This window comes from Poecile atricapillus, chromosome 19 (assembly GCF_030490865.1).
Source record: "Poecile atricapillus isolate bPoeAtr1 chromosome 19, bPoeAtr1.hap1, whole genome shotgun sequence".
Classification (NCBI taxonomy): Eukaryota; Metazoa; Chordata; class Aves; order Passeriformes; family Paridae; genus Poecile; species Poecile atricapillus.
In genome coordinates this window covers 4,469,073-4,495,170 of record NC_081267.1, presented here as the reverse complement: position 1 = coordinate 4,495,170, position 26,098 = coordinate 4,469,073, and the positions used below count along the sequence as shown (strand labels likewise).

Genomic DNA, 26,098 nt, shown 5'->3' with positions numbered 1-26,098 from the left:
GGGAGATCTGCCCATGGAATTCCATGGGAATGGCATGGCAGTGAAATCCATCTACAGAATTCCCATGGGAATGGGACAGCAGTAGAATCCATCCTTGGAGGTCTCACGGGAATGGGATGTCTGAGATCCATCCATGGAATTTCCATGGATTTCCCACCCATGGATTTGCCCTCCCAAATCCCACATTCCCATTCCCATATTCCCATGGGAATTCTGCCCTCCCCACCTTTACACTCCAGCGCCTCCCGCCCATATCTGACATATTTCCGGAGACTTTCCCTGCAGCTGTGAGCCAGGGAATTTGTTAATCCCTCAGCCTGGATCTCAGGGATCCCCATGGCGGTGCCACAGTTGCCATCGCAGCCCCACAGATCCCCCAGCCCCGGCTCCCCCCACTCAGCCCCGCTCTGGCTGTGCCGCTGCTGCAGCATCTGCAGCTCCCTGCTGGCCCCATGCCGGTGCCGCTCCTTGTGCCGGCTCTGGCTATCCCAATATCCCAGCCCTGGCTATCCCAATATCCCAGCTCTGGCTATCCCAATATCCCAGCTCTGGCTATCCCAATATCCTAGCTCTGGCTATCCCAATATCCTAGCTCTGGCTATCCCAATATCCCAGCCCTGGCTATCCCAATATCCCAGCTCTGGCTATCCCAATATCCCAGCCCTGGCTATCCCAATATCCCAGCTCGGTTCCGGCCGCCATCCCCGGGGCTGCGGCTCCACCCGGCCCCGCTCGCTGCGGCGGCGCTGGAAGGGGATCCCAGCCAGGGACCCCATGGACATGGACTGCGGGAAGCCCGGGCCGGGCTCCGACAGCGCAGCGTGCAGGGAACGCAGGGAGAGGAGAACTGGGGGGACATTTGGAGATTTGGGATCGGGGGGGTCACGGCTGAAGGAAAGGGGGAACGGGGAGAGCCGGGAAGGGCATTTGGGGATGCCAGAACTGACAAGAGGGGAGGCTGGGGCTGGCTAGATGTGTCATGGCTGGAGTTCAGGGCGTTCCTGTACCCAGGAAAGGGAGCTCCAAGGGTCCCCGGTGTCCCCATTGCCAGGACAGGGCAGGGAAAGCCGGGATGGCTGGGAATAGGGGTCCCGGGTGTCCTCAGTGCTGAGGAAAGGAAGGGCTGGCTGCTGGGAGAGGCAGGAATAGGGGTCCAGGGGGTAAATGGGTCAAGGAGAAGGGGGCTCTGGGGCTGCGAGAGGCGGGATGGCCGGGAAAGGGGTGCAGGCGTTCCTGGTGCCGGATAAGGGGGTGCAGGGTGGGACCCACGGCCAGGAATGGGGGTTCGGTGGGATGGCGGCGCCCAGGAATGGGCGATCAAAGAGTCCCGGTGCCGGGGGACCCCCTCACCTCTCGCCGCCCCCCGGGAGCGCCCCCGGCCCCAGCGCTGGAGCCATCGCGCTGCTCCACTGCGGCCCCGCCCACAGCCCCGGCCCCGCCCCCAGAGCCGCCTCCGGCCCCGCCATTGGCGCCGCTCTTTGCTGCCCGCCAATGTCATCCATGGCGCTATGATGTCATACAGCCATGTCATGATGTCACAGCCTTCTCTGTGATGTCACACAGTCCCCTCTATGATGCCATAGCTGCACAGTGACGTCACACAACAAACTCTGTGATGTCACAGCCCCATCTGTGACCTCACACAACCCACTCGGAGCTGTCACACAGCCCCTTTCTCACATCACAGCTGCTCTGGGGCTCCAGGACACAGCCACAGAGGTGCTGCTGTGACACAGCCCCCTCTGGGACATCCCCCAGCCCCTGCCAGTGCTGAGCCCCTGGGAGCTCTGTCTGGGCCTGCTCGTGTTCCTGAGCTGCCCTGGCAGGGCCCCAGCCCTGCTGGGCTGTGCTCAGGAGCTGCTCCTGGCCAGAGCTGTCTCCCTGCTGTGGTCTGTTTCCATGACAACCATCACAGCCCCTGTTGCTATGGCCCCATGCCAGGGGTGGTTGCCATGGACACCAGCTCAGGCCTGGAGCCAGGGCCCATTGCCATGGCAACCATTTGCAGTCCCATCCCCAGGCTCCTGGGATCACAGAGCCACAGAATTGGCTGAGTTGGGAGGGACCCATGGGGATCCTCCAGTCCAACTGCTGGCCCTGCACAGGACACCCCAACAATCCCAGCCTGGGCCTGGCAGCGCTGGCCAAACGCTGCTGGAGCTCAGCCAGCCCTGGAGCTGGGAGCCTTCCCTGGGGAGCCTGTTCAGTGCCCCAGCAGCCTCGCGGGAAAAACCTTTTCCTCACATCCAGCCTAAACCTGCCCGCCTCAGCTCCAGCCGCTCCCTCCACTCCTGTCCCTGGGCACCAGAGGGAAGAGGTTCCCACAGCCCCCAGCCAGGGACCCGCTCCCAAGGCTGCTGCCATGGCAACCAGGCCTGGCACCAGCTGGGATGCTCGGTTTCCACGGGCTGGGTTTCAGGAATGGCATTCCCCAATTTCCTGCTCCTGCTAATACAGCTCTGCCGCTCGCTTCTCTCCCACCTCCCATGGAAAGCAGAAAAGGCAAAGATCCCAGGCTGGGATAAGAACAATTTATTGAGAACAGCAATGGGATAAGGAACAAATAGGTACAGAAACAATTTGGATAACAGAAGGGATAAGACAATCTATTTACTGGGAAAACTAAAATGTCATCGACCGGCTCTTCCTGGCCACGTATTTCCTCCTGCCAGGAAAGGACACCCTTCTCCTCTGGTGAGAGACAGGGAGTCCTTTTCCTGCCCCTGGCAGTGACCTGAGGTGGGACTGAATATAATGGGCCATGATCACACTCTCACATTCTTTGATCCCAAATCATGTCATTGCCACGGGCAAGAAAAGGGACAGGTGTCTTCCCATCATGGATCACAGGGAACATGGATCACCAGGTCTCTGCCCTATGTTGGTCCTCCAAGGGGGGATGAGGCTGGAGCTGTGGAGAAAGCTTATCCTGCACTTTGGGGCATTTGCAGAGCTTCCCTTACCGGTGCCTCCGTTGGTGTTTGCTCAAGTGACAGCTCTCACTGAAGCTCTTCCCACATTGGGGACACTCGTAGGGCCTCTCCCCAGTGTGGATGTGCTGGTGCCTGATGAGGTGGGGGTCTTTCTTGAAGCCCCTCCTGCAGTCGGGGTAGTGGAAGGGCCTCTCATCCGTGTGAATCGGCTGATGCTGTAGGAGAGTGGAGCTGGTCTGAAACCTTTTCCCACACTGGGGACACTCGTAGGGCCTCTCCCCAGTGTGGATCATCTGGTGGATGGTCAGCTGGGACCTCCGGCTGAAGGTCATCCCACATTCCCCACACTCATAGGGCCGTTCCCTGGTGTGGATCCTCTGATGGATGGTGAGGTGGGACCTCTCTGGCTGAAGCTCTTCCCACATTCCCCACACTCATAGGGCCTCTCCCCGGTGTGAATACGCTGGTGCTTGATGAGGTTGGAGTTTCGCTTGAAGTCCTCCCCACAGTCAGAGCAGCGGAAGGGCCTCTCATCCGTGTGAATCCGCTGGTGCCTGAGGAGAGTGGAGCTGCTGTGAAACCTCTTCCCACACTCAGGACACTCGTAGGGCCTCTCCCCAGTGTGGATGCGCTGGTGACGGATGAGGTGGGAGCTGCAGCTGAAGCCCTTCCCGCATTCCCCACACTCGTAGGCCCATTCCCCAGTGTGGATCATCTGGTGGCAGATCAGGCTGTTGCTCCGGCTGAAGCTGTTCCCACACTCCAAGCACTTGTAGGGCTTCTCCCCATCCTGAAGCTGCTCATGGACCACCAGCTCAGAGCCCCGGCTGGATCTCCGGCCGCCTTCCCAGCACAGGGTGGGTCTTTCCTCCTCAGAGCACCCTGGGATGGGTTTGGAGCCCCTCCTCCTGCGGGATCTTTGCAGATTTTCCTCCCCATTACATTCCTCAGCCATGGAGCGGCTCACAATGGCCTCTTCCACGAGGTTCTGCTCTGGGGATCTTTCCTCCCTGGTCTCCATCCTCAGCTCCTTGTCTGGGGGAGGAAAGACAAGGAGAGGATGGGATTTGCCTCCGTGCCAGAGGGAAGGGGAAGGAGATCCCCCCAGTGCGTCCCCGGCAGGACGGCGTCGGCAGCGGGGTTGTCCTGCAGCCGGGGGCCATGCTGGGCTGGGAGATGGAGCAGGAGAGAGGGGGAAAGGGGCACTGACTTCCTCCTCACCTGCCTGGGTGTCCTGGGGCATCTTCCTCTTCCTCGCAGCCTCCTTCTCCATCCAGACAAGATTTGGGAATGGGAAATCCTGGTTTGGGGCGAACAGGGGATGAGCACATTGAGTTTGAAGGTCCCTCTACCCAAGTCCATCTCCAGAAGTCACCGGGCATCTGGAGTCCATAAAAACCTCCCAAACACCAAGATTCAGCCCTGAAAATGTCTCCCAGGAGTTCCCCGTCTCTGGTCTCTCCACTTTGGTGTTCAGGGGTTCCTCTCTGTCCCAGCTGCTGGGGATCACTCTTGCACTGGGGGTCCTCTGTCTACTCGGTCCCTGCCCTCCCCAGGCTGCTGGGAGTGCCAAGAATCCAAAAAGTTCCCTTGGTTACCAGCTCCCCACTTAGGGATGCCAGGACCCCCCATTTACCCCCAAGGGGCATTTTCTGCTCAGGTTTGGATTTCTTCATTCTCCAAACATCCCCTCAAGCAGCCCAAAATAGGGAGCACCTAAAATATCTTGGCTGAGGTCCCCCTCCCCGGTCACCTGTGGGATGGGGTGTGATGATCCCATAGGTAGGAGGCTGTGAATTGAGGGAGTGCTGGACCTCGTGGTTCCTTCTCCTTTCCCTGATCCTCCTTTGTCCCTCCTCTTCCTCTTGCTCCCCCTCTTCCTCCCTCCTCCACTTCTTCCCTAACCCCATCTCCCGCTCAATCCCTCGTGCTATTTGAGCCATTCGGAACACAGTTCCACGCCCAAACCTCCTGCCGTGCCCCGCGCCTTAAATGTGATAAACAGAGACCCTTTTGTTCGACTAAACATGCAGATACGATACCCTGTAATGTTATGTTCTGTAAAATCAAGATTGTTATTTACCCCTTACTTACTTACGATAGTTACTTACGTACTTGTATACAAGCTATGATGCTTGTATAGCTACTGACGTTTATCATGTCCTTGCTAAGATTCCTTGAATTCCAAAAAATTACTGAGCTAAGCCTTTACAGAGAACTGTGAAGAAAGGTTAAAGGAAGATAAGGTAAAGACCGAACGATCGGACCCCTAGACCGATGAAGGCGCATGCGCAGAAAGACCCGAGGAAGGACACGTCACCGGAGAGCCCGGAGAGCCGAACTGATTAAAAGGAGACACACGAAAAACGGAAGCACGGCCGCGGCAAAGCGGGATCGCTTCCCGGCTGTCCAGCGCTGTCTTTTGCTTATTGCTTGCTTGCTATAATTAATAAAACTTCCCTTTATTAAACTTTAACACTCTCTCGAGTGAATTTATAACAATTTGGTGCCCGTGACTCGGATGCAATTCGTAGGACGGATCGGCACTTCCGGGGGGCGCCCCGCTCTAAGGTTTAGCGGCCCGGGGGGGCCGGTTCCTGCCTCAATTGCACCGACGAACCTAAAATTAAGGCAATAAGCAAAAGGGAGACCGGTCGACCCCTTAAATTCTGTGCACAGAGTCCGGACGAAGACGCGGGACGTGGGACGCGTGAGTATAACGGGGATCCGTCTGGGCGGGGTCGGGATCCCGGAGTGTGGTGAGTGTGTGTGTCTGAGAAGGGAACCGGCAGCTGGATTCCCCGAGCAAGAGCGGTACGAACGAGGGGAAGCGAAAGGAATTGTGTGATTGAAGGCACTCCGGAAGAATGGGACAGGGGAAGAGCAAGCCTCCTGTACCTGTTAAACTCCCACCGATACCTAAAGATAGTCCGTTGAGTTTTATACTAGATAATTGGAAACATTTCCCGGGGACAGAAAATAAAGATAGGGCAAAAATGATTTTGTGTAGTAATTATTGTGTAGTAATATAGAGAGGGAAAGAAATTTCAAAGAATGTATTTTGGCCTATATTTGGATCAACCGAAGAGTGGGTTAAACAAAAATTAAATTCCTGGGAACAAAGGATCCCCTTTAACCCAGAGGAAAGTGCTTATGCAAAGACCTGAGTAGAAAATCCACTAGGATTTTGATCTACTAAGATCCACTAGGACCAAGAAGTATTTAAATCTTCCTACCTTTGGTAGTTCTGTGAAGTCAATTTGAATATTTGCAAAGGGTCTTTTGCTAAGGGTCTCCCTCCATAAGGTAATTTTCAGAGATTTTTCCTATTTGTTTTTAAACATGGGAGGCAGCTTCTAGTAATTTGCTTAGCTAAGTTTCGAATACCTGTGCTCATATACTTTGCTGCAAAATAATCTATTAACCCTTGTGCTCCCCAATGTGTTCTTTGATGTATTTTTCTAATATTCTTTGAGCTATGGCTTTTGGTAGTACTTCCCGGCCATCTGGGAGAGGCTATCTCCCCTCTGAGTTTTCTATTGCTCCTGTCTCTGGGAGTTTTGGCCTTTCTTCCTCAGTAAATCTACTTCTTAAGTCACTATTCTTATGTTCTAAAGTTTCTTCCTGTCCCTCCCTTTTTTTTTCTTTTATGACCATTGTTTGTAATGCCGCCTGTTTTGCCTCCTAATCAGCAGCATTATTTCCTCTACTCCTCAAGTCTATTCCCTTCTGGTGTCCTTTCAAATAAAACACTGCTAACCTCTTGGGCCTTCTCAGGGCCTTTAATACTGCAATTATAAGTTTTTGATGAACCAAATCTTTCCCTTGAGAGTTTATTAAACCTCTTTCTTCCCACAGTTTACCAAACATATGCACCACCCCATAACTATATCTGGAATCTGTATATATTGTCCCCTCCTTTCCTTCTAGTGATTTCAATGCCCTTAATGCTGCATACAATTCACAGGCTTGGGCTGACCAAGATTTGTCTAATGGACCTGATTCTAAAACTTGAATATCAGGTCCTCTTATTATAGCATAGCCTGTTTTCCTCTTTCCTTCTATAACTCTGGAGGACCCATCCACAAACAGCTTTTCTCCGCTTTCTAATTCCTCTTCTTCCAGATCAAGTCTAATTTTGGTTTGTTCCTCAATTGTAGTTATACAGTCATGTGTCAAAGATTTACTTTCAGGTTCTCCATACAAAAGGCAGCCGGGTTTTGTACAGTTGTGGTTTTTAATATTAAGTTTAGGGCTTCAGTTGGAATTCCTTCATGTTTTAAAAGTCTAGCATCTGAAATCCATTTTTCCGCTTTTTGTTGTAGCACACCCCGAATGTTATGAGGGGACATTATCTTCAAATTGCTATTAAAGGTGATTTTGCTAGCTTCTTCTACCAGTAAGGTACATCCTGCTACTACTTGTAAACAGGCTGGCCAGCCTTTACTCACAAGGTCTAAGATCTTTGATAAATACCCTATTAGCTTCTTCCTCCCTGCCCACTCCTGAGTTAGGACTCCAGAGGCGACCCTATTTTCTACATTTACAAACAAGTAAAAGGGTCTCTTTAAATCTGAGAGACTCAAGACAGGAGCATGAATTAAACTTTCTTGTAGTTCCCGGAATTTTTCTGTATCTTCTAAACTCCATTTTATTACGCCCTCCTGTGTCAATTTTTGATATAAAAATTATACTTTACTACTATAGTTTTCAATCCACTGTCTACGATACCCTGTTAATCCCAAGATTTGACGTATCTGTCTTTTATTTTTAGGAATTAGTAGTGACAAAATTCCTTGTATTTTTTTCAGAGTCTATTTTTTTTCCCCTTTTCTAAAGTAATGGCCTAAATATTTTACTTCTTTTCCACAAATTGGAGCTTTGCCTTAGATACTTGCAATCCTTTTAAACCCAGGAAATTTAACGATTTAATACTCTCTCTCCTTACATCTTCCTCCTCTTTCCAGCTAAAAGCAAATCATCCACGTATTGTATCAGAGTCACTCCTGGGTCTGTCTGATAATCCTGTAGAATCTGTTCTAGTGCTTGTCCAGGCAAGTTGAGAGGTTCTGTAAATCCCTGGGGCAATAGTGTCCATCTCAATTGTTGTCTCCTCTCTGTGTCTGGATCTTCCCATTCAAATGTAAAATAATTTCGACTAGTCTCATCAAGAGATGAGACCAAGGCCCAAAATGTATCCTTTAAATCTATAACACTGTACCATAGACTGTCAGGTCCCAATTTGCTTAATGATGTATACGAATTTGCTATTACAGGGAACCGTGCCACTGTACGTTTATTAAATTCTTATTAATTTCTCTTAAATCTTGTACCAAACGATAAGTCCCATCTGGCTTCTTTACTGGCAGTATGGGTGTGTTAAAAAGTGACATACATGGTTCTAATAGTCCCTTACTTAACAATCTATCTATTTCTGGTTTCAACCCTCTTCGTCCCTCAAGTGACAAGAGATACTGTTTTATTCTAACTGAGATTTCTGAGTTTTTAATAGTGACCGAGAATGGAGTTATCTTCAACTGCCCTACACTCTCAGGTACAACCCGGAGAGTAAGCGCTGATAAGAAACTAGAAAGAAAATCCCTAACACCGAAGTGAAAAAAGCCGTACCAAGTGTTATTAACAACTGACTCTGTAGTTCGAACAGCTGAAAAGGAGTGGACACATGCCAGTCGTATAAAGAGACCTGTGAACCCACAAAAGACTAATAACTGAGAAGTGGTTAGCCCGGCTGGGAACCTGAGACTTAAGATATCCCGAACAAAGTAACATCCAAGGACTATTAACCGGCTTAAAAACTTATAAATAGTAAATTTCATAAAGATTTTTTATATAGAATATAAAATACCCCCATCTAGTAGTAAAGAAATATATAATAGAAGTGTAAAAATAGGCTGTACTTTATGTCAGAATTGTTATCTTTTTGTTTGTTTTAAATGTATAATATGTAAAGAACATTAGTGGACCCACTGTCATAGAGGCTACCCACTAAGAGGGGTGTGTAGATCCTGCTACACTGCCCAGAGAAAACTCACGGATTGGTCCTTAATAACTAGAATACGAGCAAAAAAAAAAAAATTTGAGACAAAATCAGAGGAGTGGAGGACTATTTATGCCAGAGGAGTTAACCCCTTGTATTATTACCATCCAAACGAACCTGCACCTTTTATAGTAAATATAGTAGCTGGGTTGTGCAGACAGTGTCTCCAGGAATTGAGGTGTAATACCCCTTTAGTAAAGCATAAAAGTTGAGAAAAATACATACAAAGAATTAATAAGAGAAGGAGTAATTTCCCTCCCGAAGAATACTCTTGCTGCCGAGAAGATGGTACACCCCGTGTCCCGTGGCAACCGGGTCGACGATGGGAGAGGCAGAGGAGTAATAAACTGTGGAGGGAAACACTCCAATATATATGGGACCAAAAGGTCATAGACCTGGAAATGCCACAAGAATGGAAATGATACAACCCAGCAAAATAATTTTTAGAAAATCAAAACTAACACTATACAAAAGAAAAGCCTCTATTATAGCAGGGGAAGCTAATGCTCATTAAAGAAGTTAATAACATTTACAATCTTAATTAGCACATTTGACATTTGTATAGGTAAGACTCACGAACCCTTTAATTGGTCTATAATTCGATGGGAAGACCAGGCTATTATCCAATCACAGATCACCTCTGGAAACCCTAGCTTTCAAGTTACACTAGATTCTCCTATTAAATGGAAGAGTACTAGTAATATCCCGCTCGGGCGAGTACTATATATGTGCCCAGCTTCTAATCCAGGCAGAGGATATTGTAATTATCCTGGGGAATTTTACTGTAGATATTGGGGCTGTGAAACAATTTCCATGGGGTGGAAAGTACAAAACCCAGATAAATATCTAAAGGTTGAACGGGGTCCACATGGATGTATAAAGCCCTGGATAGGCCCCTCAGGGGAAGTAACATATACTGGGACTTGCAAATTTCATTACATCAATATTACACAGTCCCAAGACCCTGGGTGGTTACTGGGACGAACCTGGGATCTCAGGGTATGGGAACCCAGAAAAGATCGGGGAGTGCACATTCTTATAAAGAAAGAAATGGTTCCACATGATTCGGGATCTGTTGGACCAAATCCAGTGGTGTGGGGAGTAATAGATCCCAAAGTAAGAGATCAGAGTAACTATTCAGAAAATTTAGAAAATAGCACACAAGTAACAACTACAGTAGAGACACCCCAAGAATATGGAAATGAAGTTCTTTGGAAAATATTGCAAGCTACCTTTAAAGTATTAAATGATTCACACCCAAATTTAACCAGAGAATGTTGGTTATGCTATAACATTAACCCACCCTTTTATGAGGCCATAGGTTCCATAGCAGAACCAAAAAGAGTAAACGGCACTAATCCTGCTGCCTGCTTATGGAAATCGGGAAGGGAAGACACTCCAGGAATAACATTATCTAGAGTCACTGGAAAAGGGAAATGTGTGGGAAATGTGCCCCCAGATAAGAAACATTTATGTCAAATAAAAATACAGATTGATGACCCTCGCAAGCCAGCTCAGTGGCTGATTCCAGCACCTAATACTAAATGGGTTTGTAACAGTTTAAGAGTAACCCCATGTGTCTCTGTAACAGTCTTTAATGAAACCTATGAATTTTGTATACAAGTTATAATAGTTCCCCGAATTATTTATCATCCTGAAGAATATATGTATACACAATACCAAAACTCAGAACACCATTTGGTGAAACGAGAACCCCTCACAGTATTAACAATAGCCGTATTACTAACCATAAAAGGAGCTGGATTAGGAACAGGTGTAGCATCCTTAGTTAATCAATACCAGGGGCTTAAAGAGCTTAAAATTTCAGTAGATGAAAATTTAAGAAGAATTGATGAATCCATAAAAGACCTCACAGACTCCTTAGACTCACTGGTTGAAGTAGTCTTGCAAAATAGAAGAGGATTAAACTTATTATTTTTACAACAAGGGGGCCCGTGTACTACACTTAAAGAAGAGTGTTGTGTATATGTAAATAAAAGCGGGATAGTAAGAGAAACCATGGCCAAATCACAGAAAGAACAGGAAAAGAGAAAGAAAGAACAAATGCAACAGAGTTGGTACGAATCCTAGTTTAATTATTCTCCCTAGCAAACAACTTTACTATCTACTATAGCAGGACCACTAATTTTACTAATCTTAAGACTTACTTTTAGCCCTTGCATTCTTAATAAAGTTATTAACATTGTAAAAAGCAAGTTAGAAGCAGCTCACCTTAAATGAGGCAGAAACCGAAGATTATTTAGAACTAAGTAAAAAAGAATTGCAAAGATTTAGCGAACAAAAGTAGGGAATAGAAAAAGGGGGGATTGTGATAAACAGAGACCCTTTTGTTCGACTAAACATGCAGATATGATATCCTGTAATGTTATATTCTGTAAAATCAAGATTGTTACTTACCCCTTACTTACTTACGATAGTTACTTACGTATGCATAGTAACTGATGCTTGTATAGCTACTGACGTTTATCATGTCCTTGCTAAGATTCCTTGCATTCCAAAAAATTACTGAGCTAAGCCTTTACAGAGAACAGTGAAGAAAGGTTAAAGGAAGATAAAGTAAAGACCAAACGACCGAACCCCTAGACCGATGAAGGCGCATGTGCAGAAATACTCGAGGAAAGACACGTCACAGGAGAGCCCGGAGAGCCGGACTGATTAAAAGGAGACACACGGAAAACGGAAGCACGGCCGCGGTGAAGCGGGATCGCTTCCCGGCTGTCCAGCGCTGTCTTTTGCTTATTGCTTGCTTGCTATAATTAATAAAACTTCCCTTTATTAAACTTTAACACTCTCTCGAGTGTATTTATAACAATATTCACTAAATTGTACTATTTTATTAAATTGTATTCCTTCTATATCAAATTGCTATTCAATCCACTAAATTGTATTCTTTTATTAAATTGGATTCTTGTATTCAATTCACTAAATTGTATCATTTTTTTTCTTGTTATTAAACTGCTGTAAACTCAATAGACCTAGTTGTCCAAATTTAATTTATGACACTGCCCTTGGGTGAGTTACAGCCACAGCGAGAGGGAGGAGATGATCCCACCCATGGCTGCTGCTGGGTCCAGACATTTGGTGAGATAAAGCTGAGCCAGAGCTTCAGCATCTCTCCCAAAATCACAGAATCACAGAATGCCTTGGGGTGGAAGACACCTTAAATCTTAAGTGAACCTTATCATTCCATCAACTGCCATGGCAGGGACACCTTCCACTATCCCAGGCTGTTCCAAGCCCCGTCCAACCTGGCCTTGGACACTTCCAGGGATCCAGGGGCAGCCACAGCTTCTCTGGGCAAGCTCTGATCTCTGCCCAGGTGAGCAGGGACAGGAGCCGAGGGAACGGCTGGAGCTGGGCCAGGGCAGGGCTGGGCTGGAGATCAGCAAAAGCTTCTTCCCCCACAGGGGGCTGGGGCACTGCCCAGGCTCCCCAGGGAATGGGCACGGCCCCGAGGCTGCCGCAGCTCCAGGAGCCTTTGGCCAGCGCTGCCAGGGATGCACAGGCTGCGATTGTTGGGGTGTCTGTGCAGGGCCGGGGGCTGGACTCCATGATCCCAATGGGTCCCAGATCCCAGCTCAGCCCCTTGTGCAACTCTCACCCTTTGGCTCAGCCTTTGTGTCCCCTGGAGGCGCTGGCAGAGCTGATGGGGTGGGGCAGGAGCGGGGCAGCCCCAGCGTTCCCCTGGCAGTGACACCACAGCCGGGGCAGCCCCAGCGTTCCCCTGGCAGTGACACCACAGCCGGGGCAGCCCCAGCGTTCCCCCGGCAGTGACACCACAGCCGGGGCAGCCCCAGCGTTCCCCTGGCAGTGACACCACAGCCGGGGCAGCCCCAGCGTTCCCCCGGCAGTGACACCACAGCCGGGGCAGCCCCAGCGTTCCCCTGGCAGTGACACCACAGCCGGGGCAGCCCCAGCGTTCCCTCCCTGGAGATGCTCCAAGGGAAGCGTCCAGAGCCGCGTCCAGTCAGCGGAACTGAGCGGCCACTGAGCACCCCCGGCCTGGGCTGCTGTGGATTCCTCTGCAGACAGCTCGGGGAAGGTCCCCTTGGCCACCCCCACAGTGTCACAGACGAGTGTCACACACAGTTACAGAGCTCTGCCCAGAGCTGACAGGGGGATAATTATAAAAAAAAAACAACAAAAAAATCACCACGAAAAAGAGAGCTCCTACCTGGCAGAGCTGTTCTACCCTTCAGTTGAGAAACCTGCATGCACACAAGACCTGGGGATGCAAAAAATGAGGCTTCATAGGCACATTTGCAGGAAAAACGGGTTTAGGACAGGCTATCAGCAGAACTCTTCTCAGCTGGGTGAAAAAGGCCCCTTTGGCAGCTGCAGGGCCATTTAAAATGCAGACCCTCAGGCTATGGGGGAGAAAAGGGCTCTGAATTCCCCTCCCCTGACACACAAACCCTGCTCCCAGGCTGCTCCCCACACAGGATTCTACTGGAGGACTGTGCAAAGCTGAGAGTTGGCTCTGGCTTCTCTATGTTCCATGTCCTAAAACTGCCTGGGAGAAGAAATTTAGGGTCAACTCTACTGGCACAATCCCTCCTGGCGCAGGGCACAGCCCCAGGAAGGTCTTTGCTCCTCCCTCAGCCCTCCCCGAGGAGGCTGGCAGGGCTTGCAGGTTTATGGCATTTGTCCTTTGTGCCCCTCACATCCCACTGCCCCACAAAGAGCCCCGAGCCACCCGTGAGGGACAGGCCCTGCTGTGCCAGGCCTGGGCTCAGGGCTTGGCCTTTCTGCTTCCTCCAACCCAGCCAGGGCTGGCTCAGCATTGCAGTTCCCTGTGCTGTGCCCCAAGCTCGCTCGGGCCCTGCTGGAAAGGGACCTGAGGTACCTCGATCCCCTCGGGCAGTGCACGGGAGAAAACAACAAACTTCTCAGGAGGATGGGAAACAAACTTTTACTTGAAAACTTTAGAGAGTGAGGTACTCGGGAAATCATAAATCTGCATGCAATTAGAGGAAATCACTTCACTAAGCACTGACTGAGCCAACTCGTCCAACCCATCCAACTTCAAGCTATCCAGATTTTGAAAACTGGAAGTAAGGGAAGGAGAGAGAGGGACAGAGATCCACAGTCAGCCTTGGATCCAGCACCATCTCAGCTGCTGTGAGCTCCAGGGCCATGGCACATGTCAGTGTCACACCCGTGTCACAGCCTCACCTGCTCTGCTCCCTCTCCCAGCTGGGGTTTTCGGGGTGCCAGGGGCTTGGCAGCCACTTTGGGGCTGGAGCAGAGGCTGCAGTGGCTGGGCTGGGGCAGTGACCGCCCCACCTAGGCAGAACTTGCTCTGCCCCCCAAACACACCCTGGAGATGTCTGGGGCCGTTCATCATTTCTCTGCTCTCCAGCACCGAGGCAACGCACTCTGGCTACAGCTCTGAGCTCGTGCCCATGGCAACCATCCCTGGCAATGGAGCTCCATGGAGCTGCTCTCAGGAACACCCCAAGAGCTGGGGAGTGCCCCAAAACCTCCTGAGAAATGTGAGATACCTTAAAATCTCGTTGGGAACATGGAATATCCAAAACTCACTAACGGGTTTCCCCTCCCTTCACCATCCCCAAACTTTGTCTGTCTCATTCCAGACCCCACCCCACCTCCCCAGTCCAAACCTCAACCCATCCCATTCCTGCTGGACATCAAGACCCCATTCTCAAGCCCTATTTCCCCCATTTCACACCTCCCAAACTCCATCACACCCATCCTGCCCCACCCAATGCCCATCTCACCCCTCCTGATTTGCATCCCACTTCACCCAATCCCCTTCCACCCCCATTCCACCTGATGCCTTCAGAAGGCTGACCTAGAACAGAGGCTGGACAGAGTTAAGAATAAAGTTTATTAAAAGGCCTTAAAGGATACGCCTTGGGCAGTGCAAGAACCTGGCCAGGGCTACACCCAAGATGGACCAGAAATGGTCACAAAAATGGACAACTCATCATGAGGTCTCACATTTTTAGAAGTTTAGGTCCATCTGCATATTGAGGTTCATTGTTCAATTACAGCTTCAGATGATGAAGTCCCGTCCTTCTTGTTTTCTCTCTTCAGTCCACCCTTGTTTATGCTTTTGGGCCTGAAACTTGTAACAGCTGCCCTTAGTATCAAGGTAGAAATTGTCTACCTACTCTGTGAAGAGAGCTCACTAACACTTAACAGGAAGTTCAAAAATACAAACCTAGACAGTGTAAATTATGAAAGATATGAAAGCTAAAACTTGAGGCATCACACCCTGAGGGACTGTGGAATCCAATAGTTTTGAGTGGGACTGTGCAGTTTTCAGTGGCATTGAGTGGTTTTGAGGTGACAGATCAAACTCTCATTGCTTTGAGTGCCAAAAAATGGAGAAAACTACACCAAATACACCCACAACCCCTAAGTATTTCCCTGAATACCAGATTACCTTGAAGCACTAGTAAAATGTGAGGCTCTAGATGCCTTTGATGAATTTGTAGACTTTTACCCCAATTTTGTCTGTTTTAAAGGGATGAAGATGAATCAAAAGATCATCGGAACAAAAGAAAATGACCACTAGCCCAGTGTCTTCAAAACGCAGATCACTGGGAACGTGGGTTAACAGGGCTCTGCCCAACGTGGGTCCTCTGATGGGGGATGGAGCTGGAGCAGAACATGAAGCTCTTCCTGCACTTGGGGCACTCGCAGGGCTTCCCTTACCGGTGCCTCCGCTGGTGTTGGGTCAAGTTAGATCTCTGGGTGAAGCTCTTCCCGCACTGGGGACACTCGTAGGGCCTCTCCCCAGTGTGGATGCGCCGGTGTTTGATGAGGTTGGAGTTGTCCTTGAAGCCCTTCCTGCAGTCAGGGCAGCGGAAGGGCCTCTCATCCGTGTGAATCCGCTGGTGCGTGAGGAGATGGAAGCTGGTCTGAAACCTCTTCCCACACTCAGGACACTCGTAGGGCCTCTCCCCAGTGTGGATCATCTGGTGGATGGTCAGCTGGGACCTCTGGCTGAAGCTCTTCCCACATTCCTCACACTCGTAGGGCCTCTCCCCAGTGTGGATGCGCCGGTGGGTGACAAGGGTGGAGTTGTACTTGAAGCCCTCCCCACAGTCGGGGCAGCGGAAGGGCCTCTCATCCGTGTGAATCCGCTGGTGCACGAGCAGATGTGAGCTCCTCTGAAACCTCTTCCCACACTCAGGACACTCGTAGGGCCTCTCCCCAGTGTGGATGCGCTGGTGGACAATGAGTTGGGAGTTGCAGCTGACGCCCTTCCCACATTCCCCACACTCGTAGGGCCATTCCCCAGTGTGGATCATCTGGTGGTGGATCAGGGTTTTCCTCTGGCCAAAGCTCTTCCCACACTCCAAGCACTTGTAGGGCTTCTCCCCATCCTGAAGCTGCTCATGGATCACCAGCTCAGAGCCCTGGCTGGATCTCTGGCCTCTTTCCCGGCACAGGGTGGGTCTTTCCTCCTCAGAGCACCCTGGGATGGGTTTGGAGCCCCTCCTCCTGTAAGATCTCTGAAGCTTTTCCTCCCCGTTGCATTCCTGCACTGTGGAGCTGCTCAAAACAGCCTCTTCCACGAGGTTCTGCTGTGGGGATTTGTCCTCCCTGGTCTCCATCCTCAGCTCCTTGTCTGGGGGAGGAAGGACAAGGAGAGGATGGGATTTGCCTCCGTGCCAGAGGGAAGGGGAAGGAGATCCCCCCAGTGCGTCCCCGGCAGGACGGCGTCGGCAGCGGGGTTGTCCTGCAGCCGGGGGCCAGGCTGGGCTGGGAGATGGAGCAGGAGAGAGGGGGAAAGGGGCACTGACTTCCTCCTCACCTGCCTGGGTGTCCTGGGGCATCTTCCTCTTCCTCGCAGTCTCCTTCTCCATCCAGCCAAGGTTAGGAAATGGGAAATCCTAGTTTGGGGAAAAATACAGTTCATGGGCAGATTAGGTTAGGGGGCTCCCCCTGTGCAAGTTCATCTCTAGAAGTCACCAGGCATCTGGAGTCTATAAAAACTGCCCAAACACCAAGATTCAGCCCTGAAAATGTCTCCCAGGAGTTCCCCATCTCTGGTCTCTCCACTGCGATGTTCAGCGGTTCCCCCCTGTCCCAGCTGCTGGGGGTCACGCTTGTACTGGGGGTTCCCCTGTCTGCTCAGTCCCTGTCCTCCCCAGGCTGCTGGGAGTGCCAGGAATCTGAAAAGTTCCCTGTTTCCATCTCCCCACTTAGGGATTGTGGGACCCCCCAATGTGCCCCCAAGGGGCATTTTCTGCTCAGCTTTGGAGTTCTTCATTCTCCAAACATCCCCTCCAAAAAACCACCCCAGGAGCCCCCCAGGATATCTGGGCCAAGCTCTCCCTCCCTGGGCACCTACAGGATGGGGAGGGGGTGATGATCCCATGGTTGGGGGGCTGTGAATTTGGGTAATGCTCAACCTCGTGGTTCCTTCTCCTTTCCCTGATCTTCATTTGTCCCTCCTCTTCCTCCTGCTCCTCCTCCCTAACTCCACCTTCTTCTCCTACTTCCATCCCTTCTCTCTCTCCTTCTTCATCCCTCCTCTTCCATCCCTCCTCCTCCTCCCCCAGGAGCAGTGACACCCTCGGTGCCCCGTTCCCAAACCGCTCACAGCCCACGGCAGGAGCGGGGATGGAGCTGGGACAGGTCGGGATGGGCAGCGCGGGGCTCTCCGCTGCTCCCACCCGCTGGGGACGGGGGGAACCCGGCCCGGGGAAAAGGAGAGGGAAACTGGGAAAATTGGGGGCTGCAGATCCAACCTGGGGCTGGCTGGGGACCCTGGCTGGGGACTGCCAGCCCTTGGGGCTCCTCTGGGGAGATGCGGGAGGGGGGAACACAGAGAGGGCTGGGGGATCCCAGGAGTGGCAGCACTGGCAGGGACTGGTTTGTACTGGAATGATACTGGAACCTTACTGGCTTAACTGGGAACGATTGGGAATGAGCACAAGCATGCTCTGGGCAGCTGGGATATACTGGGAATGACTGTGACCACACTGGGAACAGCTGGAACCACAGTGGGAGAAACTGGGAGTGAGTGGGACCATGCTGAGATGGACTGGGACTATTCCAGGGACAACTGGGATCATACTGGTAGGAACTGGGAAGAATTACAATTATTCTGGGATCATACTCTACTGGGATCATACTGGGATCACAGTGGGAGCAGCTGGGTCCCTGCTGGCTGAAACTGGGATCCCACTGAGGGTGACTGGAGTCATACTGGGATTGACTGGGAGTGGCTGTGAGCAACTGGAATCATGCTGAGAGGAACTGGGAGGAGCTGGGAATGACTGGGAGCGTGCTGGGGCTGACTGGGATATACTGGGAGAGACAGGGAGTCCCAGGGATCACACTGGAGGCTACTGGGGTCACACTGGAACTGACAGGGAGCAACTGGGGGCCACTGGCCTCATACTGGGAGTGACTGGGATTAGACTGGGAGTGTGAAGGAAACTGGAAAATTGGGGAAAAAATGGAAAAAAGCGCAGGATAAATTCAAGGAAAATGGAAGGGAAAATTCAGGGGAAAACCAGAAAAATATCAGGGTGAAATCCAAAAAAATCAGGGAAAAATCAGGAAGAAATTGGGAAAAATTTGGGAAAAACAGGGGAAAATCTGACAAAAAATTGGGGAAAACCAGGAAAAATTTTGGGGAAAAAAAAGAGAGAACTCAAGGAAAAAAATGTGAAAAAATTGGGGAAAAATCAGGAAAAGACAGTGGAAAAAATCTGGGAAAAATCAGGAAAAGTCAGAAAAAATGGGGAGAAAATCAGGAAAAAATAGGAAAAGAAGGAAAAATCATGAAAAACCAGGGAAAATTGGAAAGAATATTTGCGAAATCAGGAAAAAAACTGGGAAAGAACTTGGAAAAATTGGGGAAATCCAGAAAAGAAAGAGGAATAAAAACTGGAAACTAATAGGAAAAAAAACAGGAAAAATCACGTAAAAACTAGGGAAATTTGAGAAGAAATTGGGAAAAAGCTAGAAAAAATTTGGGAAAGGAAGAGAGAAGAATCAGGAAAAACTAGGAAATACATGAAAAAAATTGTGAAAAATTGTGAGAAATCAGGGAAAATATCAGGAAAAGAAAGCCAAAAAGACCCTGGGAAAAATCAGGAAAAAATTGGGAAAAAAATTTGAAAAATGAAGGGAAAACCAGAAATATTTGATAAAAAATTGCAAAAAAATCAGGAAAATAATTGGGAAAAAATCAGAAAAAAATATGGAAAAAAAGGAAAAATCGGGGGAAAACCAGGGAAAAAACAGGAAAAGGATAAAAAAATCTGGAAAAATCTGAAAAAAATAAGGAAAAAAATCAGGAAAAAATGGGGAAAACCAGAAAGATTAGGGAAAGGAAAAGGGAAAAATCAGGGGAAAAAATGGGATAAAAACAGGAAAAAACACAAAAATCAAGGAAAAGTTTGAGAAAAAAAAATGAAAAAAATTTGAAAAAAAACCCCACAAAAATAAAAAAAATAATGAAAAAAATCGGGAAAAATCAAGAAAAAATCGGGACTATCAGGAAAAAGATTGAGAAAAAATTGGATAAAATCGAGAAAAGAGAGGGAAGAAACCTGGAAAAAATCAGGAAAAATCAGTAAAAATTTAGGAAATACACGAAAAAATCAGGGACAAATTGTGAAAAAAAATGGGGAATAACCAGGAAGAAATGGTGAAAAGAAGAGGGAAAAATACGGAAAAAGTGGGGGAAAATCATGAAAAAAATTTAGGAAAAAAATTGGGAAAAAACAAGGAAAAATCAGGAAAAGAAAGAGGATGAAGACCGGGAAAATTTGGGAAAAAACAAGGAAAAAAGTCAAGGAAAAAATGAGTAAAAGAAAGTGTGGAAAAAAATTTTGGAAAAATGGGGAAAAAATTGGGAAAATGCCAGGAACTATCTAGGAAAAAAAAAGGAAAAAATCAGGAAAAATTAGGAAAAAAAGGGGAAATATTGGGACAAATCAGAGAGAAAAATCAGGAAAAAAAATTTGAAAAATATGTGAAAAAAATTGTGAAAAATGAGGAAAAATAATCAGGAAAATAAAAATGGAATAAAACCTGGAAGAAATCAGGGAAAAAAATCAGCAAAAAAAAAAAGAAAAACATTGGGGAAAAATCAGGAAAAAAATGGGAAAAACAGGGGAAAAAATCGGGAAAAAAATGGGGAAAACCAGGAAAATTACGGAAACATTTGAGAAAAAGTTGGGAAAAAACCAGAAAATTTTGGGAAAAGAAGAGGGGAAAAACCAGGAAAAACAAAAACATCAGGAAAAAAATGGGAAAAAACTGGGAAAAATTCAGGGAAAAATGAGGAAAAAATCAGGAAAAAAATAAGAAAAAAAAATAGAGAGAAAAATTGGGGAAAATAATGCAAAAAATCAGGAAAATAACAGGATGAAATCCCCTTATCTCATTTTTAAATGGAATTTTAGGAATTGCCTACCTGGGAGGTCGTAGAAGAATTTCCAGACCTGGGAATCCGGGGAGTGGGGAAAGGTGGAATTGCAGATGAGCTGCTCCAGATTTTTGGGAAGGTTGATGGTCTGGTCCACTTCCAGAATGTTTGGAGGAATCCCACGCCTCCTTCTGGCTGGAAATCATGGAAAAATCATGGAAAAATCATTGGAAAGCTGTGATTCAAATTCATGGAGTTTTTCCCCAAAAGCACCCTTTTTTCCTGCCAATATTTATATTTTTCCCCCCCAAAATATTAATTTTTGGGATACTTAAATGGGGAAGATTAGGGGGAAATAGGGAAAAGTAGAATGGAAATGGAGGAAAAATGGCAAAAAGTTGGGGAAAACTAGAAAAAAATGCAGGAAAAGAGAGAAAAATGGGAGGAAAAATAGGAGAAAAATGGGGGGAAATGGAGTGAAAATGATTAAAAAAAATAGGGGAAAAAGTGGGATAAAAATAGGGAAAAATGGGATGGAAATGGAGAAAAAATTGGGGAAAATGGGAGAGAAAAAATGGACGAAAATAAAGATAAAAAGATGGAAAAATGAGATAAAACCAGGATAAAAATGGGGGAAAAATGGGGGAAACTGGGAGAAAAATGGGGGGAAAATGGGAATAAAAATGGTAAAAATTAAGAGAAAGTGGGAGAAAAATGGAAGAAAATGTGGAAAATAGGGGAGATCATGGGGAAAAAAATGAGGAAAAATGGAGCAAAAAGAGGGTAGAATGGGGAATGCATAAAAATAGATTAATAATGGGAAAGAAATTGGGAAAATATAGGAAAATGGAAGAAATTTGAGTAAAAATGGAAGAAAAATAAGAAAAAATTCAGAAAAATTGGGAAAAATGGAGGAAAAATGAGATAAGAAAGGGGGAAATGCTGGAAAAAAATGAGAAAAATGGGGAAAAATGGGGAAAATTTATATGAAAATAAGATAAAGATAAGGAAAACAGAGCAAAAATAAGGAATAAATTTGGATAAAAATAAGGAAAATTTGGGATAAACTGGATAAAAATGAGGGAAAATGGGATAAAATTGGGGGAAAATAGAGTAAAAATGAGGGAAAAAATGGAGATAACATTTGGGGAAAATGGAGACAAATTGTACTCTAATAGGGAATGACTGGAAGTGATTTGGCTCATCCTGGTGCCGAGGAAACTGAAACCACATGCGGGAAGCAACTGGGCTCATGCTGGGAGCAGCCACTGCCGGCACCGGGAGCCCCGAGCCCCTTTCCCGGCCGTGCCGGACCCGCATCCCCCCGGCCCCTTTGCCGGGGCTCTGCCGCCACCGGGACCCCCCAAAAACACCTCCCGGGGACCCCCGGGGTCCCCCCGAGGGGCATCTGCGGCTCGGCTCTGGAGCCCTGCCATCCCCAAACATCCCCCCCAAAAACCCCAAACCCAGGGAGCCCCGGGGTATTTGGGGCGAGCTCCCCCTCCCCGGGCACCTGCGGGATGGGGGGCGATGGTCCCGAAGGAGCTGCAGATCCAGAGAGCGGGGAGCGCACGTGGAGCCTCCTCTGCCTGCTCCAGCTCTTCCTCCTCCTGCTCCTCCTCTTCCTCCTCCTCTGTCCCTCCTCTTCCTCCTCCTCTGTCCCTCCTCTGTCCCTGGGCGTGGTTCGGAGCCCTCGGGTGAGCGGGGCCGGGCCGGGACACGATGGGAAAGGGCTGGGTCCCCCCCAAACCGAGCTGGGGGCAGCGGAGGTTTGGGGGAACAATGGGAACGGGGCGGGACAGGGGAACAGGGGGAGGTGGGAGCACTGAGGGTCCCCCGGTTCACCCCAGGACCCCCAAGCCCCGTCCCAGCCCCCCCAGTTCCCCCCGCAGCCCCGGCTGAGGGGGGCTCAGCCCAGGAGCCGCCGTCGTTCGGGGCTCCCCCGAGTGCAGGAACGGGAGAGTTCCCGGCTCGGGGAGGCCCCAGCAGAGGAGGGGATCTTGTCCCTCTTCCAGGGCCTTTCAGGGTCTTCAGGCCCCTCTGAAGGAGTTTTTTTCAGGTTTTTTGGGGGGGATCCCACCACTACAGGGGTGTTTTTTCCTCCCCATTTTAGGCTGTTTGTGCGGCCGCAGCCCCACAAACCCCTTTTGAGGGGGGGATCATGACGGCTTTAAGTGACATTTTTAGGGGTGGGTGGTTTTGGGGAACCTGCTGGTGATGGAGATGGGGACCCCATGCCAGGTATGAACCTTCTCAATGTCTGTATGGGGTTTTGCAGTTTTGGGGAGTTTTCGGAGCATCCAGGGATGTGTTTGGGATCCCGGGGAGGTTGGGGTGTCCTGGGGGGTTTGGGGGTTCTCGGCAGGTTTGGGGGTACCTGGGCAATGTGGGTGGCAGTGCTGGGGACCCCGTGCCAGGTTTGAACCTTCTCACTGCGCACGGGCAGCGTCAGCGTGTTCAGGGAGATCCTGGGGGACCCGGGGGGGTTACCCCAAATCCCAGGGACCCCAAATGCTGAGGGACCCCCTGAACTGCCCTCACCGCTGGATCTGCTGCAGGCAGGGGGGCACCAGCACTCGGCCCCCACCCTCCACCATCACAGGGGGGCTGTGGAAGAAATCTGGGGGTGCACGGACAGGACGGGTGGGACCCCCAAAGTCCTGGGGGAGGGGACACGGGGGGACTCCCAGGAATTCCTGTTATAGGGGGATGATGGGGGACCCAGGAAGAATTTTGGGGGGAACCGGATTGGGTCATGGGGGGACCCCCAGGAGTCTTGTGGGGGGGTGGGGAGGGCAAGGAACAGGGCAACCCCCAGGATGCGATTGGGGGGGAACCGGATTGGAGCTCCCATGGCTGCGGGTTGGGGAGATCTGCCCATGGAATTCCATGGGAATGGCATGGCAGTGAGATCCATCTACAGAATTCCCATGGGAATGGGACAGCAGTGGGATCCATCCTTGGACGTCCCATGGGAATGGGATGTCTGAGATCCATCCATGGAATTTCCATGGATTTCCCATCCATGGATTTGCCCTCCCAAATCCCACATTCCCATTCCCATATTCCCATGGGAATTCTGCCCTCCCCACCTTTACACTCCAGCACCTTCCGCCCATATCTGACATATTTCCGGAGACATTCCCTGCAGCTGTGAGCCAGGGAATTTGTTAATCCCTCAGCCTGGATCTCAGGGATCCCCATGGCGGTGCCACAGTTGCCATCGCAGCCCCACAGATCCCCCAGCCCCGGCTCCCCCCGCTCAGCCCCGCTCTGGCTGTGCCGCTGCTGCAGCATCTGCAGCTCCCCGCTGGCCCCGTGCCGGTGCCGCTCCTTGTGCCGGCTCTGGCTATCCCAATATCCCAGCTTGGGCTATCCCAATATCCCAGCCCTGGCTATCCCAATATCCCATCTCTGGCTATCCCAATATCCCAGCTCTGGCTATCCCAATATCCCATCTCTGGCTATCCCAATATCCCAGCCCTGGCTATCCCAATATCCCAGCCCTGGCTATCCCAATATCCCAGCCCTGGCTATCCCAATATCCCAGCCCTGGCTATCCCAATATCCCAGCCCTGGCTATCCCAATATCCCAGCTCTGGCTATCCCAATATCCCAGCCCTGGCTATCCCAATATCCCAGCCCTGGCTATCCCAGTATCCCAGCCCTGGCTATCCCAAGATCCCAGCTCTGGCTATCCCAATATCCCAGCTCTGGCTATCCCAATATCCCAGCCCTGGCTATCCCAAGATCCCAGCTCTGGCTATCCCAATATCCCAGCTCTGGCTATCCCAAGATCCCAGCTCTGGCTATCCCAATATCCCAGCCCTGGCTATCCCAATATCCCAGCCCTGGCTGTCCCAATATCCCAGCCCTGGCTATCCCAATATCCCAGTCCTGGCTATCCCAATATCCCAGCTCTGGCTATCCCAATATCCCAGCCCTGGCTATCCCAATATCCCAGCCCTGGCTGTCCCAATATCCCAGCCCTGGCTATCCCAATATCCCAGTCCTGGCTATCCCAATATCCCAGCTCTGGCTATCCCAATATTCCAGCCCTGGTTATCCCAATATCCCAGCTCTGGCTATCCCAATATCCCAGCCCTGGCTGTCCCAATATCCCAGCCCTGGCTATCCCAATATCCCAGTTCTGGCTATCCCAAGATCCCAGCCCTGGATATCCCAATATCCCAGCCCTGGCTATCCCAATATCCCAGCTCTGGCTATCCCAAGATCCCAGCTCTGGCTATCCCAATATCCCAGCCCTGGCTATCCCAATATCCCAGCCCTGGCTATCCCAAGATCCCAGCCCTGGCTATCCCAAGATCCCGGCTCGGTTCCGGCCGCCATCCCTGGGGCTGCGGCTCCGCCCGGCCCCGCTCGCTGCGGCGGCGCTGGATGGGGATCCCAGCCAGGGACCCCATGGACATGGACTGCGGGAAGCCCGGGCCAGGCTCCGACAGCGCCGCGTGCAGGGAACGCAGGGAGAGGAGAACTGGGGGGACATTTGGAGATTTGGGATCGGGGGGGTCACAGCTGAAGGAAAAGGGGAACGGGGAGAGCCGGGAAGGGCATTTGGGGATGCCAGGACTGACAAGAGGGGAGGCTAGGGCTGGCTAGATGTGGCATGGCTGGAGTTCAGGGCGTTCCTGTACCCAGGAAAGGGAGCTCCAAGGGTCCCCGGTGTCCCCATTGCCAGGAGAGGGCAGGGAAAGCCGGGATGGCTGGGAATAGGGGTCCCGGGTGTCCTCAGTGCTGAGGAAAGGAGGGGCTGGCTGCTGGGAGAGGCAGGAATGGGGGTCCGGGGGGTAAATGGATCAAGGAGAAGGGGGCTCTGGGGGCTGCGAGAGGCGGGATGGCCGGGAAAGGGGTGCAGGCGTTCCTGGTGCCGGATAAGGGGGTGCAGGGTGGGACCCACGGCCGGGAATGGGGGTTCGGTGGGATGGCGGCGCCCAGGAATGGGGGTTTAGGGGCCCCTTGGCGCTCCAGAATGGGCGATCAAAGAGTCCCGGTGCCGGGGGTCCCCCTCACCTCTCGCCGCCCCCCGGGAGCGCCCACGGCCCCAGCGCTGGAGCCATCGCGCTGCTCCGCTGCGGCCCCGCCCACAGCCCCGGCCCCGCCCCCAGAGCCGCCTCCGGCCCTGCCATTGGCGCCGCTCTTTGCTGCCCGCCAATGTCATCCATGGCGCTATGATGTCATACAGCCATGTCATGATGTCACAGCCTTCTCCATGATGTCACACAGTCCCCTCTATGATGCTGTAGCTGCACAGTGACGTCACACAACAAACTCTGTGATGTCACAGCCCCATCTGTGACCTCACACAGCCCCTTTCTGACATCACAGCTGCTCTGGGGCTCCAGGACACAGCCACAGAGGTGCTGCTGTGACACAGCCCCCTCTGGGACATCCCACAGCCCCTGCCAGTGCTGAGCCCCTGGGAGCTCTGTCTGGGCCTGCTGGTGTCCCTGAGCTGCCCTGGCAGGGCCCCAGCCCTGCTGGGCTGTGCTCAGGAGCTGCTCCTGGCCAGAGCTGTCTCCCTGCTGTGGTCTGTTTCCATGACAACCATCACAGCCCCTGTTGCTATGGTCAGTCCCTTGGCAGCTCCATGGAGACCCCATGCCAGAGGTGGTTGCCATGGACACCAGCTCAGGCCTGGAGTCAGAGCCCGTTGCCATGGCAACCATTTGCAGTCCCATTGCCAGGCTCATGGGATCACAG

General features: G+C 50.6%; 1 protein-coding gene and 1 pseudogene across 1 annotated transcript in view; both read right to left on the bottom strand.

The window, feature by feature from the left end:
* Positions 1–3,370, bottom strand: part of LOC131586330 (uncharacterized) — a gene marked incomplete at its 3' end in the record, with an annotated part of 381,810 nt that extends 378,440 nt beyond the window's left edge. The window contains 1 exon segment of the mRNA XM_058853155.1: positions 2,966–3,370. Coding sequence (XP_058709138.1) covers positions 2,966–3,358 — 393 coding nt within the window.
* Positions 3,371–15,743: 12,373 nt separating this feature from the next.
* The window catches only part of LOC131586329 (zinc finger protein 883-like), a 32,865-nt pseudogene continuing 22,510 nt past the window's right edge, over positions 15,744–26,098 (bottom strand).